Source organism: Bos taurus, chromosome 5, assembly GCF_002263795.3.
Source record: "Bos taurus isolate L1 Dominette 01449 registration number 42190680 breed Hereford chromosome 5, ARS-UCD2.0, whole genome shotgun sequence".
Taxonomy (NCBI): Eukaryota; Metazoa; Chordata; class Mammalia; order Artiodactyla; family Bovidae; genus Bos; species Bos taurus.
In genome coordinates, this window is record NC_037332.1 from 42,993,293 (window position 1) to 43,010,296 (window position 17,004).

The window sequence follows — 17,004 nt, forward strand, 5'->3', positions numbered from 1 at the left end:
AATGGCAATCCATTCTAGTATTCTCGCCTGGGGAATCCCATGGATAGAGGGGCCTGGCAGGCTATAGTCCATGGGATCACAAAGAGTCAGACATGACTTAGCGACTAAACCACCACCAGAGCTTGTGATAGAGTAGATGCTCAATAAACAGTGGGTTCTCTTCTCTTCTCTTCAGTTTCCCTTGCATAGTATCTCTTACCAACATCCCAAAGCCAAGCATCCAAAATAAGTAAAACTGTTTGTTGAATAGGGCAAGAGCTCAGCAACGTCAGTTCCTCAGACAATCCACATTGTGTATACACACACATAACTGAGGGTGAAGTGTTTTCTAAATGATGGCCCAGGTCCTCCACTGCCTTTAAGAATAAACCCAACCTAATAAAAAAGACCTTGGCTCTTCACAATAGGTCGGTGTTCCGGCCTTTGTCCTTCCTGCTCCCAAGCCTTGCCACGCGTTAGTATCTCTTTTTCAAATCAGGGACCTGGCAAAGACTTACATCTCACCTAATCTACAGAGCTAACCCCTTTGTTTAGAGTTCTGAAGAGGCCCATTGTTTCTGAGTCCCCACATTGTAAATTCATTGCAGGGCAACAACTTCAGGAGAGAATACATCGCAACTCAGGGACCTCTTCCCGGCACCAAGGATGACTTCTGGAAAATGGCGTGGGAACAGAATGTTCACAACATCGTCATGGTGACCCAGTGTGTGGAGAAGGGCCGAGTGAGTACACGGTCTTCCTGTCATACTAACCTTGCTTCCTACCCCTTGGATGGAGTTTGACTCCCCGCCCCATAGAAATGAAACCCCGTAGGGACTTTCCTGGCTGTCCAGTGGTTAAGACCACACCTTCCAGTGTAGGAAAATCTCTGGTCAGGAAGCTAAATTCCCACATACCAAACAGCCAAAAACCCAGAACATATAACAGAAGCTATATTGTGACAAATTCAATAAAGACTTTAAAAATGGTCCTCATCAAAAAAAAAAAAAAAAATCTTAAAAGAAACCCCATGAAAACAAAGTAGGGATCATACAAGAACACTGTTAGTGAATTAAAGCCACCCAGTTATAAAAAGCTCTATAGTAAACCCAGGTGATGCTGTGTTCAGATGCTGAGTCTGAAGTTTCAGTCAAAGATGTTTCCACTGAACAAGGGGGATTATCAGAAGTGTCCAGGACACAGAAGGATTACCTAGCCTCTTGTCAGCACCATCCTCTGTTGTATGGGGAGAGGAGGTATGTTGGCAGAGTCACTGGCTCTACCCCTAGGAGTCCGTCAAGGCTGTATACTGTCACCCTGCTTATTTAACTTATATACAGAGTACATCATGAGAAATGCTGGGCTGGAAGAAGCACAAGCTGGAATCAAGATTGCTGGGAGAAACATCAATAACCTCAGATATGCAGATGACACCACCCTTATGGCAGAAAGTGAAGAGAAACTAAAAAGCCTCTTGATGAAGGTGAAAGAGGAGAGTGAAAAAATTGGCTTAAAACTCAACATTCAGAAAACGAAGATCGTGGCATCTGGTCCCATCACTTCATGGGAAATAGATGGGGAAATAGTGGAAACAGTATCAGACTTTATTTTTGGGGCTCCAAAATCACTGCAGATGGTGACTACAGCCATGAAATTAAAAGACGCTTACTCCTTGGAAGAACAGTTATGACCAATCTAGATAGCATATTCAAAAGCAGAGACATTACTTTGCCAACAAAGGTCCATCTAGTCAAGGCTATGGTTTTTCCTGTGGTCATGTATGGATGTGAGAGTTGGACTGTGAAGAAAGCTGAGTGCCAAAGAATTGATGCTTTTGAACTGTGGTGTTGGAGAAGACTCTTGAGAGTCCGTTGGACTGCAAGGAGATCCAACCAGTCCATTCTGAAGGAGATCAACCCTGGGATTTCTTTGGAGGAAATGATGCTGAAGCTGAAACTCCAGTACTTTGGCCACCTGATGTAAAGAGTTGACTCATTGGAAAAGACTCTGATGCTGGGAGGGATTGGGGGCAGAAGGGGACAACAGAGGATGAGATGGCTGGATGGCATCACTGACTCGGACGTGAGTTTGAGTGATCTCCGGGAGTTGGTGACAGACAGGGAGGCCTGGAGTGCTGCGATTCATGGGGTCGCAGAGAGTCGGACACGACTGAGCGACTGAACTGAACTGAACTGAACTGAAGGAGTAGTGAATTTTAGGCTGTGTCTGCAGACACAAAATAAAATAGTTATCTGAGTAAATGGTTTATATGGTTATGTTGATGGTTAAAAAGAAAGATTATGTGAAGTGCCCAGTGTCTGTGCTCAACAATTATACATGTTCACAATACTCTTTCTCCTGTCTTCACCTGTGAATGTGATTTTAGCTAAATGTTCTGACTTTTCAAAGATCATCTGGACCATGGCATTGAATCCAGGTTGAAACAACATAAAAACATGGACAAAAAAAGGTCAGGGAGACAGTGCCTTCATCTTCCCAGCTAGATCTTTCTTCAGAAAACAAAACAAAGCAAAAACAAACAGTAAAAGAGCACAAGAAATTGTAAGACGTGGTTTATGTGTCCATGAAATTGAAAGGTTGAGAAAATCAACAAAAACTGAAGCCCCAGAACATGAACCTGAAAGGGAAACGAATCTAAAGGTGGGGGATTTGCCCCTTGATGATGTCTCTCCCTCACTGGGAGCCCATGAGCAGGTGAAGGCAAAGCAAATGGTCAAATTGCTTTAGCAGCTGACCCTGGATTCCAACTCAGGAAGACATTTCCAGGAGGGAAAGTTCAGGTTCATGGTAGAAGCGTGTTTCCAGACTCACTTTTTTTTTCTGCCTGTCTTCCTCTAGGTAAAGTGTGACCATTATTGGCCAGCAGACCAAGATTCCCTCTACTATGGGGACCTCATTCTGCAGATGCTGTCGGAATCCGTGCTGCCCGAGTGGACCATCCGGGAATTTCGGATATGCAGTGTATGTTTCTTCGTTTGACTTCATTGACTAACAAAGTTGGGAAGATGAAGTGTGTGCTAAAGTCGCTTCAGTCATGTCCGACTCTGTGACCCCATTGACTGTAGCCCGCCAGGCTCCTCTGTCCATGGGTATTCTCCAGGCAAGAACACTGGAGTGGGTTGCCATGCCCTCTTCCAGGAGCTTTTCCTGACCCAGGGATCGAACCCACGTCTCTTCTGTCTCCTGCGTTGGCAGGTGGGTTCTTTACCACTAGCGCCGCGTAGGAAGATGAAGAACACCTGTGAATCCGATTTCTGCTGGTGTCCTCTCCTGTAGTTTGGCTGCTAGGAATCCCTGCCTGGGCATGGTTTTCAGGTTTTCAGGTTTGCCCTGAGCCGTTCCCCTTCTTACCCCTCTGCTCTTCCAGGAGGAACAGTTGGATGCACACAGACTCATCCGCCACTTCCACTACACGGTATGGCCAGACCACGGTGTCCCGGAGAGCACCCAGTCCCTGATCCAGTTTGTGAGAACTGTCAGGGACTACATCAACAGGACCCCCGGAGCCGGGCCTACGGTGGTGCACTGCAGGTACTCCCGCCCAGAGCCAGCAGTATGGCAGCCGGGTGTCTAGGCGTGGGGAATGGGGTAGGTGGAGGGTCTGTGTGCCCAACCGGGCTGCTTGGGCCCAGGGGGTGTTCTTACGCCCTCTTCCACCCACGGCTCCCCAACCTCACTCCTTTGCAGTCTCTTCACCTCCCATTTTTCTCGCTGGCTCTCCATCCTTCTCTCCCTCTTGCTTTTTTCCCTACTGTATCCAATGCAAAGCCCTTATGTGACCTCCAGGTCCCTCATCATCGGGCCCCATCTCACCCCTCAATCCAAGTTCCCAGAAACTCCCGTCCCCCTCTAGCTGGGGAGGAGACTGCTCATGCTCATCCCTGCCTCCTGCCATTCTTTCTCCTTGGAATGGCCCCCTCTCTCTCCTCCACCTGTATAAACCATAACCAGCCTTTAGCATCACAGCTCTCAACTTCCCGTGGAGTAGCACTGCCATCTGTGGCAACCCACTTTCGCTCTTAAATTTCTGTTCTCTCTTGACTTCTCTTGGCTTCAGCCTGTACAACCATAAAATCAACCTAACAAGCAGTCTCTCGCTCTCTTTCTCCCTGGGGAGCCTAGTGTTTAGCTAATTAATGTTTGCAGAAACACTTGGATAGCCCTCACTGAACGGCACGAATAAACAAAGAGCAGGGAATTGCTACAGGAAGAGAAATGTCCTGTGCACTTGTTTCCTCTCAACCTGCCCAGCACCCTAGGAGCCCTGCTTTTATATGTCATCGGAACCATGATGCTTTTTATAGGAATGTGAGGCTTTCAAGAGTTTCCTGCCTTCTGAAAATGGCAGGCGTGTTCACCCAATAACACCGAAAACCTGTTTTTCTTTATCTTATAAATACCTGCATCAAAAACCCCCAGGTTATGCCATCACTTTAGGGAGCAATTTGACAATTCCTGGTGATGCTGAAGGTGTTCATACAATATAACCCAGCAGTTCTGCTTCTAGATATCAACCCTCGAGAAATCCCACACGTGTGCACGATGATGCTCACTGCAACACAATTTGTAACAGAGAAAAACTAAAAACAATCTCATTGTCTATCAGTAGGGAACGGTGGTTTATGACCTCTGTAAAAGAAATTATGTCTACATGTAACAAATGTAGACAAATCTCAAAAACAATATTGAGTAGAAAAGTTTACATAAGAATACATAAAACTTGTTTAGTACCATTTTAATAAAATTTGGAAACACGTTAAATGAGTATATTGTGTATAGATTTACATGAATGTGGGAAGAGTATGAAAGCATGCTTGAAAATGCTACACAGAAAATCCTTACCCTTGATGGGTGGAGAGGTGGAGGAAGGAAGGAGAAAAGGATGGAAGTTCAGAACCCTGGGTTTCATTTCTTTGAGAGAACACATTGAGAGAAAGAAGTGTCCTATATTCTTCTCTAACTTGGAAGGGAAGGGAAAGGAAAGACTGTGCCAGAGTCACGGGATGCAGTCCAGAAAGTCCAGTTTAGTGAAAAAGGTGGTCTTTCTTCACTCTCTTTTCTAGTGCTGGTGTGGGTAGGACTGGAACCTTTATTGCATTGGATCGAATCCTCCAGCAATTAGACTCCAAAGATTCTGTGGACATTTATGGAGCTGTGCATGACCTAAGACTTCACAGGGTTCACATGGTCCAGACCGAGGTAAGAGTTCAGCTGAAGGACACAGATCACCCTGTCTGTCTCCCTCCGCCCCCAAATGTTCAGGGCTTTAATCTGATAAAGGGAAAGAACTATGACTCATTAAGAGGAGAAAGAGAATTGAATATTGATGTTTTCTAAGACTTTTTATTTTAAAAGAAATTTCAGTGACCTTGAGGATGATGTGTATTCTTATCTTTACTGAACTAGTTGTCCATCTTCTTTAGGTGGGTAGGAAGAAAGATGAATTTTTTTAAAAAAAATCAATATATGAACATGGGGGAAAACCAGCTAGTTCATCTTGAAGATCGTTTTAAGATAGGCTGGTGGTTGAGCACAAGAACTTCAATTAGTGAAAAGGAAGCAGATTCTAATCTCTTCTCTCCTCCAGCCTACCCCAGCTGCACCCCATCTCTGGAGACACTAAAGAGTATACATTAATTGTGGAGGATAAATGCTTGCATTTATATAGTCCTTTGACGTGAATTGTGGAGGATAAATGCTTCCATTAATATAATCCTTTGACATTTACAAGGTATTTCTAAACATGCCATCTCATTAGATTTTCACACACACACACACATAGATAAGAGAGAATTATTTTCCATTTCCAGAATAGAGAATAAATTCAGAGGCAAAAGGACTTTGCACAGCTACAAAGTAGCTGAGCGGGGACTTAACATCTGTTCTAGAGAATCCCAAGTCCCAAGTCCTAATTCCCAAGTGCCCTGGCCCACAGCCTCAGAGTCAACACTGTGTCCCTGCACAGACCAAACCTCCGTCCCTGCATCATGGCCTTACCATGTTTCCCTTCTGTTTCCCAAGTAACTGTGCAAAATCTTCTATTAAAAAAAAAATGCCTGTGCTCAAAAAGGTGAAAAGTTCTGTGTGCTAGTCATGGGACACATGAAAACTGCCGGTGGCCACGCTCCACAGAATGGAGATGTCCCATAGCAAAGGTTCCCCTTGAGCTTTGTTGAGCCCACTGTTCCTAAAACCACCTTGACCCCCACATCCTCTTCTTGTGCAGAACATATTCATATCCTGCAGACCCTCATGTTATGTAACACATTTGGGAGAACACTGTCATCATTGCCTCCTATGGGCAGTGCCCACACCCAGGATCTTCTACCCCCACTGTCCTTTCATTATAATAATTATTGTACTATATTTTAAATATTTTATTATGTATTTTTTTAAAATACATGAAAGTAAGGAAAATAGTATAATGAGTTTCCATACCCAAACCCCAGTTTCTGCAGTCATCAGTATTCTTTGATCTTTTTCAATTCTTAGCCCACACACACTGTTCCCCTACCCCATGACTTATTGGACTGTTTTAAAGGAAATCCTACTTATCACATCATTTCTTCCTTAAATACTGTGTATCTTAAAACATACATATTTAATAATACATATTCCATATATTATTAATAATATATATTTTATTCCATATATGTTTTACAGTTATATATATATTTTAAGTTAAGGACTTGTTCAAAAATCATGACCACAATACCATTATCATGCCTGACAGTTTTAATCATAATCCCTTAATATCATCCAATATCTAGTCAGTGTTTAAATATCCCTAATTATCTCAAAAATTGCTTTTTACACTTGGTTTCTATTAGAATACAAAGTCCATACATCGCATTTAGTTGAAGTCTCTTCTAAATTTCTTTTAATCTATAATAACCTTCCCTCTGATTTGTTTCCTATGCCATTTATTTGTTAAAGAAATCAGTTCATTTGTTCCATAGATTTTCCTACATTCTAAATGTGGCTGACTGCTTTTTCATAATGTATTCTATTTTTCATAATGTAAGGTGATATAATCCTCTATTTTCCATTATTTTTGTCAGCAGTTCATTGGATCTAGAGGCTTAATTAAGTCTCAGATCCTTTTTACCATCACATGCTTCATGGGTGGTACCGAGTACTTCCTGTTGCATCACATCAGGAGGCACTTGCTGTTTGTGTCTCTTCCTTATACTGATGAAACTGACAATGACCATCCACTATAACATTTCCAATCAGCCTTTCACTTAATGGTTTGGGCAGCCACTGATGACCACTGTCTAGTTCTGTTCTTTCATTAAGTGTTGTAGAATTACATCACATTATATAATAATTCTTTTCCTTCAACTTTCTGTACAAGACTACACGTTCCTAGAGGGTAGGAATTTGTTTCCTTTGCTCTAGCCTCAATATTCTTTTAAAATCTATTAAATGAACAAATATCCTACAGTCATGTTGCTAAAAAGTCAAGGCATCAATTTACAAATTTGTTTTCATTTTCAAAAACTCAGTTCAGTTCAGTTCAGTCACTCAATCATGTCCAACTCTTTGCGACCCCATGAACTGCAGCACTTCAGGCCTCCCTGTCCATCACCAGCTCCTGGAGTTCACCCAAACTCATGTCCATCGAGTCGGTGATGCCATCCAGCCATCTCATCCTCTGTCGTTCCCTTCTCCTCCTGCCCCCAATCCCTTCCAGCATCAGAGTCTTTTCCAATGAGTCAACTCTTCGCGTGAGGTGGCCAAAGTATTGGAGTTTCAGCTTTAGCAACAGTCCTTCCAATGAACACCCAGGGCTGATCTTCAGAATGGACTGGTTGGATCTCCTTGCAGTCCAAGGGACTCTCAAGAGTCTTCTCCAACACCACAGTTCAAAAGTATCAATTCTTCAGTGCTCAGCCTTCTTCACAGTCCAACTCTCACATCCATACATGACCACAGGAAAAACCATAGTCTTGACTAGACGGACCTTTGTTGGCAAAGTAATGTCTCTGCTTTTGAATATGCTATCTAGGTTGGTCATAACTTTCCTTCCAAGGAGTAAGCGTCTTTTAATTTCATGGCTGTAGTCACCATCTGCAGTGATTTTGGAGCCCAAAAAAATAAAGTCTGACACTGTTTCCACTGTTTCCCCATCTATTTGCCATGAAGTGATGGGACCAGATGCCATGATCTTCGTTTTCTGAATGTTGAGCTTTAAGCCAACTTTTTCACTCTCCTCTTTCACTTTCATCAAGAGACTTTTTAGTTCCTCTTCACTTTCTGCCATAAGGGTGATGTCATCTGAATATCTGAGGTTGTTGATATTTCTCTTGATTCCAGCTTATGCTTCTTCCAGCCCAGCATTTCTCATGATGTACTCTGCATATATGTTAAATAAGCAGGGTGACAGTATACAGCCCTGACGTACTCCTTTTCCTATTTGAAACCAGTCTGTTGTTCCATGTCCAGTTAAGCCATACTTAATTGTGATTTGGGGAGGAGGAGATCATCACATTATAAATCATCTTAAGAGGTGTTGGGGATAGAGGGCTCAGGCTCCATAGCTATTTTTAGAGGCTTCTTGGGCCATGTATCACTTCTGTACACCTGCCCAGAACTATGGAGATGCATTTTGGCAAAGAACAGGCAACCCCACCCCACTATAAATATCACTGGCTGACATCCAGGGCAGGGGCAACATAATGTACCAAAGCTTTCCCTCTTCTTCCTTGGACATAACTCCTCTTTTACCTATTATTTCCCCTTCCTCCTCCTAAGCTCTCTGGGGATTCTGTGATTCTTATTCTTCAGCCTGACTTTTCAGTGTTCAAGTTCCCAAGAGTCTCTACTCAAGGCCCTACTCTTATTTCTCCCCATCTTCATTCTTCATATTTCTTCCATTCCCATGGCTTCAGGAACCACATACCTGCTCAGATCTCCCAGATCTCATTCTCCTTCCCCAGCATTCACCCAAGTACCTGCTTCATGGACAGTTCCACCAGAAAGTCTTATAGTCATCGCATCTCCAACACAAAACCAAATTCATTATTCATTTTTTTAAAAAAACAAACAACAGAAGCACTTCTGCTGTTTCTTCTTTTAGTTTCAGGTGATTGCCATTCATCTTGACCTTCACTTGTTTGCCCAGGCTGGGGATCTGACTGTTCCCAGAGACACATTCGAGCAATTATTAAGCCCTGTCCATTCTACCCAGCATCTTTCTCCTTGTTCTAGACTCTCTGCCCTTGCCTGGCCCTTTATCACCTCGCAGTGAGCCTTCACAGTAGCCTGCTCATGGCTCTCCTGCCCCCAGCTTCTGCTCAAACAGCTCTTTATCACCACTGCCACCAACAAAGTGCTCTGTCACTGTGTCAGCTCCCTGCATAAAAATTATGGAAAACTCTTCATTGCTTTAAAATGATTTTCAAGTTCTTCAGAACCTGGCTCCAACTTACTTCCCCAGTTTCATGTCATAATGCCACCCACCCCCACTCTCTTAGGGTCTGCCAAAATTAAGGAAGGTTTCCCTCTCTGGTCCAGAATCAGTGATTCTTTTGATCATGTTGAATAAAGATTTCAATAAGATAGAAATTTTCTCTTTCCTTTTTTCTTTATCAAACAAAATCCCAAACAATATCCAGACATTATCTGTCTTGCTTTAAGGCTCTGCTGAAGGTGGGCTCCTTCTACAGTCTCAGACACTCAGTCCCAGTACTGCTTACTTGGACCTGAGAGTGAGGGCAGAGGGGTGCAAGCCACAGCTGAGCTGCTGAGCCCGAGGGTGATGATTCCAGCCAAAGAAAAAGGACATTCTGACATCCCTTGTATTTCTTTTCTGGGTCCACAGAGAGAGTCAGCATCAACTTTATTCTGCTTTATTTGGGAGACGAAGGGGTGTGGGCTTCACAGGTTTTGATCAATATATTAAAGAGCAAAGGCCTCTAAACAGGAGACATTAGACAAGGGATTTGTGAGTGTGACCCTCCTCCTTTTAGCCTAACTTGGGGCATGTTTCCTGCCTGATTCTGAGAGAGACATTAAAATGCTCTTGTTAAGGAAAAAGAGCTGATAGTCACCATCTGTCAATGTCATCTGCTTCCCCTGAGGAGGAAACAGTGGAATGTTGTGGGACTCAGTGCACATTTGGGGGATTCTCCTGGGAGTTTCCCATGACTTATGCACCCTACCTTTTAACTACACTAGACCGCTCACAGTTTCCAGAATATATGTACACTTTTGTGTTATTTATATCATTTGGAATGTCCTATTTCTTTGCTCAAATTCTTAACAAATGTCACCTTTTCTTTCTAGATCTATATTTTCCTCCTCCAAAAGTGAACCTGATGGCTTCTTCTCATGTATGAAGCTTTATAAACAATTCTGTCTTATGTTCATCACCTTACTTGTTCACATACCTGCCCTTCTGCTAAACTGTACACTTAGAGATCATGAAAGGCTCTAAGTACAATCCTATAAATATTATCTCATACTACAGATATTGGTGAAATTGAATGGAACTAAGGCTTCACCAGCTTGCTGGACAGAGGGGGGGAAATGAGCTTTTATGATGTGAAATTCATACATTAGACTTCGTCTACTTTTCATTAAGAATAAAGTGCGGAGCACATTAAAAATCTGAAAGGTTTTAGGAGTAATCATTTTCAAAGGGGTATTCTGTTGGGAAAAGAAGAATTTATATTTAAGACAAAGCAAATTAATGAATATTAACTGGTTTCAAAGCCCAGAGTAGATCATTGTTGAAAAACTTATTAATAAGGCATAGCATACGAGAACTCATTCACAGCCAAACTCCAAGGTCCCAAACTCATTTAATATCCCATTAGAATTGAAAATGTGATTTATGCTTTGGATGGGAGGAATGAGGGAAGTGTCAGTCTCTAATCTGGTAGTTTTCAAGATGAAGAAAATGACTGCCTGTACAAACAATCATTTTCAGGAGAGTACCCTTCTCAAGTTTTCAAGATCATAAGATACTCATAACAAGTAAGCTGAGTTTGTGAGCAGAATTGCAGAGAATAGTTATTAATATTAACACAGACGTCACTTCTGATTGGTTTGTTTCTCTGAAACGTTCTAATCTAATGATTATACCAGACCTACATGATGAGTTCCCTTGAGTAGATGACCATGCACCCAGGGATAATGCCTAGTGCCAACACATAAAAATAAATACCTGTCCACTTTTAAAGATCATTGATGAAGACAGATTTATAGTCTCCCTTTGTGTCTCAAACCTTGAAAATACTCTAAAACTGACCACATGGATCACCTTAAACATAGAGTCCAGGGATGTTTTTAGATATCCATCTAATTGACAGCAATACAAAATCTAATACAAATCTTTAATGGTCAAAAGAAGTTAGCTGTAGAAGAGACCCTTGCCTCCTTGTTTTACAGATGCAGAAACTGAGATCCCTGTCTAGTGGTGGTGATAGATCCCTATCCCAACTGGTGGCAGACCGAAAGCCCAGAGTCCTCGTCTGAGGAGTACTGTGTCAGGAGGAGAGCCCAAGGCCGAGCGCTAACATTGCACATTCATTCCCTGATTACACAGCTTGGTTGGTAGTAAGGAAAGGAGCCAGTGCACGTGTTTAGCTGCTTATGGCTGAGCTTCTATGGTCAGTGAAGGTCTCTATGGTGTCCTTTTGGTCACCAAAACACTGACTCTTCCATATTTGTTTCTGTTTCAAAGGTAGTTTCTAAACTGCAGACAAGCTGCACCATGCTCCTGCACCCAAATGGTGATTCAGGGCACTAACAACCAACCCATATCATTGTGCCCTGGTAAATGGCACAGACAGACATCCAGAGGAGACCATTTGCTTTTCCAACCCAGAAGAGTCTGATTAGGCTTCAGAGCAACACAGTCTGTCACTTTCTCACACAAACATAATCATTGGGTTGGCAAAAAAGTTTGTTTGGGTTTTTTCATAACATTTAATGGAAAACCCAAACAAACATTTAGGCCAACCCAATACGTTTTACTTGCTTCCATACAGGTTGAAATGACAATGTGCTGAATTGCTCCATGACTCTTTTTATGAAAATAATCTGATATATGACCAAATTTCCTGGCTTAAAATTTGGCTGAAATCTAATTTTGTCTTGTTCTTTATAACTCACTTTAAGCATTACATTTGGCTAACTTCTTGCTCAAATTCTGACCCAAGGAAACATGTCAAAGCAGATTAGAAATTTGAACTATAAGAATTCTTATCTCTTTAAACAGAACCATTATCAGCAGACTGTGAATAAAAATATTTCAAAATGTCACTGTATTTGTAAAGAATTTAAGCATTTCCAACATCTAAAATTTTTTTTAAAAAACTGCACAAAGGAGAACACAACTTCTCCAAAGAGACAGCAAAAAAAAAAAAAAAAAGTAGTTCCCAGATAGGTAACAGGTGGGGCTACTCTCACTGTGTAAGCCTTCTTAATGAAGTTGAAAGAGGGAAGTGAAAAGCTGGCTTAAAATTCAACATTCAAAAAACAAAAGATCATGGCATCCGGTCCCCTCACTTCATGGCAAATAGATAGGGAAACAGTGGAAGCAGTGACAGATTTCATTTTCTTGGGCTCCAAAATCACTGTGAATGGTACTGCAACCACAAAATTAAGACACTTACTCCTTGAAAGAAAAGCTATGACAAACCTAGACAGTGTATTAATAAACAGAGACATTACTTTGCTGACAGAAGTCCATATAGTCAAAGCTATGGTTTTTCCAGTAGTCATGTATGGATGTGAGAGTTGGACCATAAAGAAGGCTGAGGACTGAAGAAATGATGTTTTCAAATTGTGGTGCTGGAGAAGACTTTTGAGAGTCCCACAGCAAGGAGATCAAACCAGTCAATCCTAAAGGAAATCAACCCTGAATATTCATTGGAATGACTTGTGCTGAACCTGAAGCTCCAAAACTTTGGTCACCTGATGCTAAGACCTGACTCACTAGAAAAGATCCTGAAGCTGGGAAAGACTTAGGGCAGGAAGAGAAGGGGGCAGCAGAAGATGAGATGGTTGGATAGCATCACTGACTCAATGGACATGAGTTTGAGCAAACTCCAGGAGATGGTGAAGGACAGGGAAGCATGGCATGCTACAATTCAGAAGGTCACAAAGAGTTGGACATGACTTATTGACTGAACAACCACAAAGCCTCTATGGTTTTCTGCAGTAAGCCAACATCTTTGAGATTCTTTAATGACTCAGACTCAGATACTGAGAACCAAGATATGCACATCTATTGTACAACCTCTTTTTTCTCACCACACCACCCCCACCACAAAGAATGAAACAACACGGTATGCAGTGACATTATTTTCACATTCAATAATGCAATGATTTTAGGTTTCATCTAAGAAAATTGATGTAATGAAAAAAGTACGAAGTTTGGGCTCACATACCTGGGTTAAATCCTAGGATCTCATTTCTTAGCTGTGTGACCTTGGAGAAGTTACTTATCTTCTCTTAGTTTCTATTCATATGGATCATTATATCTACTATATGAGGTTGTCAAAGTAATTAAATGAGATAATTCATATAAAATGCATAGCACAGTGTTTGGCATTAATTTTGTATATTCAATAACTATTTGTGGAGGACCTACTATGGTCAGACATAGTTGTTGGCCCTCATAGGACATATTCTAAATATGCATGTACCTAAAAAAGATGAATAAACACTGCCTTTCTGCCCTTTTTCATCCTCTTCTCTGTGGTAAGGGAAAGTAGTCACTCTTCTACATACTAGAAGCCATTCAGTTCAGTTCAGTCACTCAGTTGTGTCCAACTCTTTGCAACCCCATGAATTGCAGCACGCCAGGCCTCCATGTCCATCACCAACTCCCGGAGTTCACCCAAACTCATGTCCATCAAGTTGGTGATGCCATCCAGCCATCTCATCCTCTGTCATCCCTTTCTCCTCCTGCCCCCAATCCGTCCCAGCATCAGTCTTTTCCAATGAGTCAACTCTTTGCATCAGGTGGCCAAAGTATTGGAGTTTCAGCTTTAGCATCAGTCTTTCCAATGAACGACCAGGGCTGATCTCCTTCAGAATGGACTGGTTGGATCTCCTTGCAGTCCAAGGGACTCTCAAGAGTCTTCTCCAACACCACAGTTCAACAGCATCAATTCTTCGGCACTCAGCTTTCTTCACAGTCCAACTCTCACATCCATACATGACCACTGGAAAAACCATAGCCTTGACTAGACGGACCTTTGTTGGCAAAGTAATGTCTCTGCTTTTGAATATGCTATCTAGGTTGGTCATAACTTTCCTTCCAAGGAGTAAGCGTCTTTTAATTTCATGGCTGCAGTCACCATCTGAAGTGATTTTGGAGCCCAAAAAAATAAAGTCTGACAATGTTTCTACTGTTTCCCCATCTATTTGCCATGAAGTGATGGGACCAGATGCCATGATCTTCATTTTCTGAAGTTGAGCTTTAAGCCAACTTTTTCACTCTCCTCTTTCACTTTCATCAAGAGGCTTTTGAGTTCCTCTTCACTTTCTGCCATAAGGGTGGTGTCATCTGCATATCTGAGGTTAGTGAAGGGTTATCATGAAATTTGCTAACCATTATAGAATCCCATTACTGTTGAGGTTTGGAGAGAGTCCCTTGTCTTTCTTTCTTTTTTATAAGTATCTTGTCTTTTGAAAATTTTTTTTAAAAACAATTTTATTGGAGTACAGTTGATTTACAACTGTTGTATTAAATTCAGGTGTATAGCAAAGCAAATCAATTATACGTATAGACATATCCACTGTTTTTTAGATTTCTTCTCATATAGGACATTACAGAGTATTGGGAAGAGTTCCCTATGCTTAATACAGTAGGTCCTTATTAGTTATCTATTTTATATATAGTAGTTTTCCTTAACTTTCTTATGCTTGAGAATTTGCCTTCCTCTGACATGTCTTCTGCTTTTTCGTAGTGTCAGTATGTGTACCTACATCAGTGTGTAAGAGATGTTCTCAGAGCAAGGAAGTTACGGAGTGAACAAGAAAACCCTTTGTTTCCAATCTACGAAAATGTGAATCCAGAGTATCACAGAGGTAGGAGCTTACTGCACTACTTTATAAGTTTATTTAGCAAAATACAGTCTATCTGGAAGCCATTAAAAACCTCAAGCTTTCCCAACACGCATTGATCATTTCTTCTCCCCAAAGGTTTGAGGGAAATGCCCTCAAAAAGTGGCAACAAGGAAGAGAGGCTGAGTGGGGAGGGAACCCCCCTGGTGGAGCACAGGTTTCACGTGGTCTCTCCTCCTAGGCTTGGAGTGCCCTCTGTTCAGGACTCGGCTTAATATTTCTAAGGAATAAGGCTTACTACTAAAGAGGATGCTTTGAAATAGCAACTGGGAGTTCAAATTGTAAAATCCCATTGGAGAAGAACTTGGCCATATGTATTAAGGTCCTTATTATGTTCTTGTCATCCAGTATTTCTATTATCACCCTAAGTACTGAAAAAGCTTTATGTGTGAAGCTTTTCATAGTTAAAGGTCTGAGTGAAAAAAACATAAATGTTCAACAGTGGAGGACTAAGCATACCGTGGTGCATTCACTGAGTAGAACACAATGCAGTCATTAAGAATATTTTTAAGGATATTATAATAGTATAGATTTTCTCATAAATAAGTAAGAAATGCAGAATGTTAAACAAACAAAAACAGCACATAGAGGAGAAAAAAAAAAAGACTGGAGAGAAATATGCATGCTCAGTCACTTGGTCGCGTCCGACTCTTTGTGACCTTGTGGACTGCAGCCCACCAGGCTCCTCTGTCCATGGGATTTTTCAGGCAGGAATACTGGAGTGAGTTGCCCTTTTCTCCTTGAGGAGATTTCCCGATGCAGGGATCGAACCCGTGTCTCCTGCATTGGTAGACAGATTGTTTACCACTGAGCCACCCGGGAAGCCAGAGAAAAAGAAATATATCACAGTATTAAAGAAAATTTCTCTGAGCAGTAAAATAACATATCATTTTTCTTCCATTTTATGCTATTTCTGAATTTTATAGAACAAGCATGTAACGTGTAATTTTTAAAAGAAAAATTCAGTAGAAGAAAATGTATAAACTTTGTAAGGCACTGCTTTGATCAGACAATAATTAATTGACATGTGAAGGGTCTGCTTTTTCCTACTCAGGACCATCATTAAAATCTATTTTATCACACTGGCTAATTGCAAATTTGAAGTTACATTATAATTTATTTCCAGCTAACAAATTACCTCAAAACTTATCAGCTGACCTCTACATTTATTATGTCATAGTTTCTGTAGATCAGGAATTTGGAAGGGGCTTAGCTGAGTGGTCTGGTCCTGGGTCTGTCATAAGTCAAGACATTGGCCAGGGCTATACTCATCTGAATGGCCAGGGCTATACTCATCTGAAGGCTTGACTGGTGCTGGATTTGTTCATTCATGTGGTTGTTAGCGTAAGTTTCAATTTCTTGCCACATGGACCAATGTCTACCCATAGATCTTTTTTTTTTCTTTTGGATAAACATTATTTCAGAGCTCTTTTATCTCCATTTCAAAATGCTCTTCAGTTTTATTTAGTTCTCTGTACCCTCTGTACCCACCCACCTAGCCAATATATTAAATATATATTAAATAGTTATTTAAATATATTAAATAGTTAATAATCTGTAAAACACACATACATGAGAGGGCTGCTATTTAAAGGAATTCTTTGTAAATCAGATAATCCTTTTGTTTTGTAAATAATTACCCCCTAATTTATCAGGAGAGTAAATTAATAGGTTTTGCATGTGAGATTCTTTAAGAAGCCCAGGATGGAGGAAGCTCTGGGGGATCTTGGAGTTTCCTTGTCTTGTTTTGGCTTGTTTAAGGGTCTTTTTTTAGTGTGATCTTGGGTGCGCTTAAAGGAAGCTAATTATGGTATGGTTAGCTTCAGGCATCTGAAAGTTAGGATTCAGGTCCTAGCTCTGGAACTAGCTAGCATTCACAAGCCGTGTAACCCTGAGTGAATTTCTGAACCACTCTGG

At 41.3% G+C, this 17,004-nt stretch overlaps 1 protein-coding gene and 1 non-coding gene across 3 annotated transcripts in view; both read left to right on the forward strand.

Moving 5' to 3' along the window:
• The window catches only part of PTPRB (protein tyrosine phosphatase receptor type B), a 130,533-nt gene that overhangs the window by 107,919 nt on the left and 5,610 nt on the right, over window positions 1–17,004 (forward strand). For both annotated transcript variants that reach the window (NM_001205297.1, XM_005206432.5), the window contains 5 exon segments: window positions 588–722; window positions 2,839–2,961; window positions 3,368–3,531; window positions 5,064–5,199; window positions 14,931–15,051. In NM_001205297.1, the coding sequence (NP_001192226.1) occupies window positions 588–722; window positions 2,839–2,961; window positions 3,368–3,531; window positions 5,064–5,199; window positions 14,931–15,051 (679 nt within the window).
• MIR2284Z-5 (microRNA mir-2284z-5) lies at window positions 11,897–11,976 on the forward strand. The gene has a single exon (NR_107811.1). It is a non-coding gene; the product is annotated as a microRNA mir-2284z-5 (primary transcript).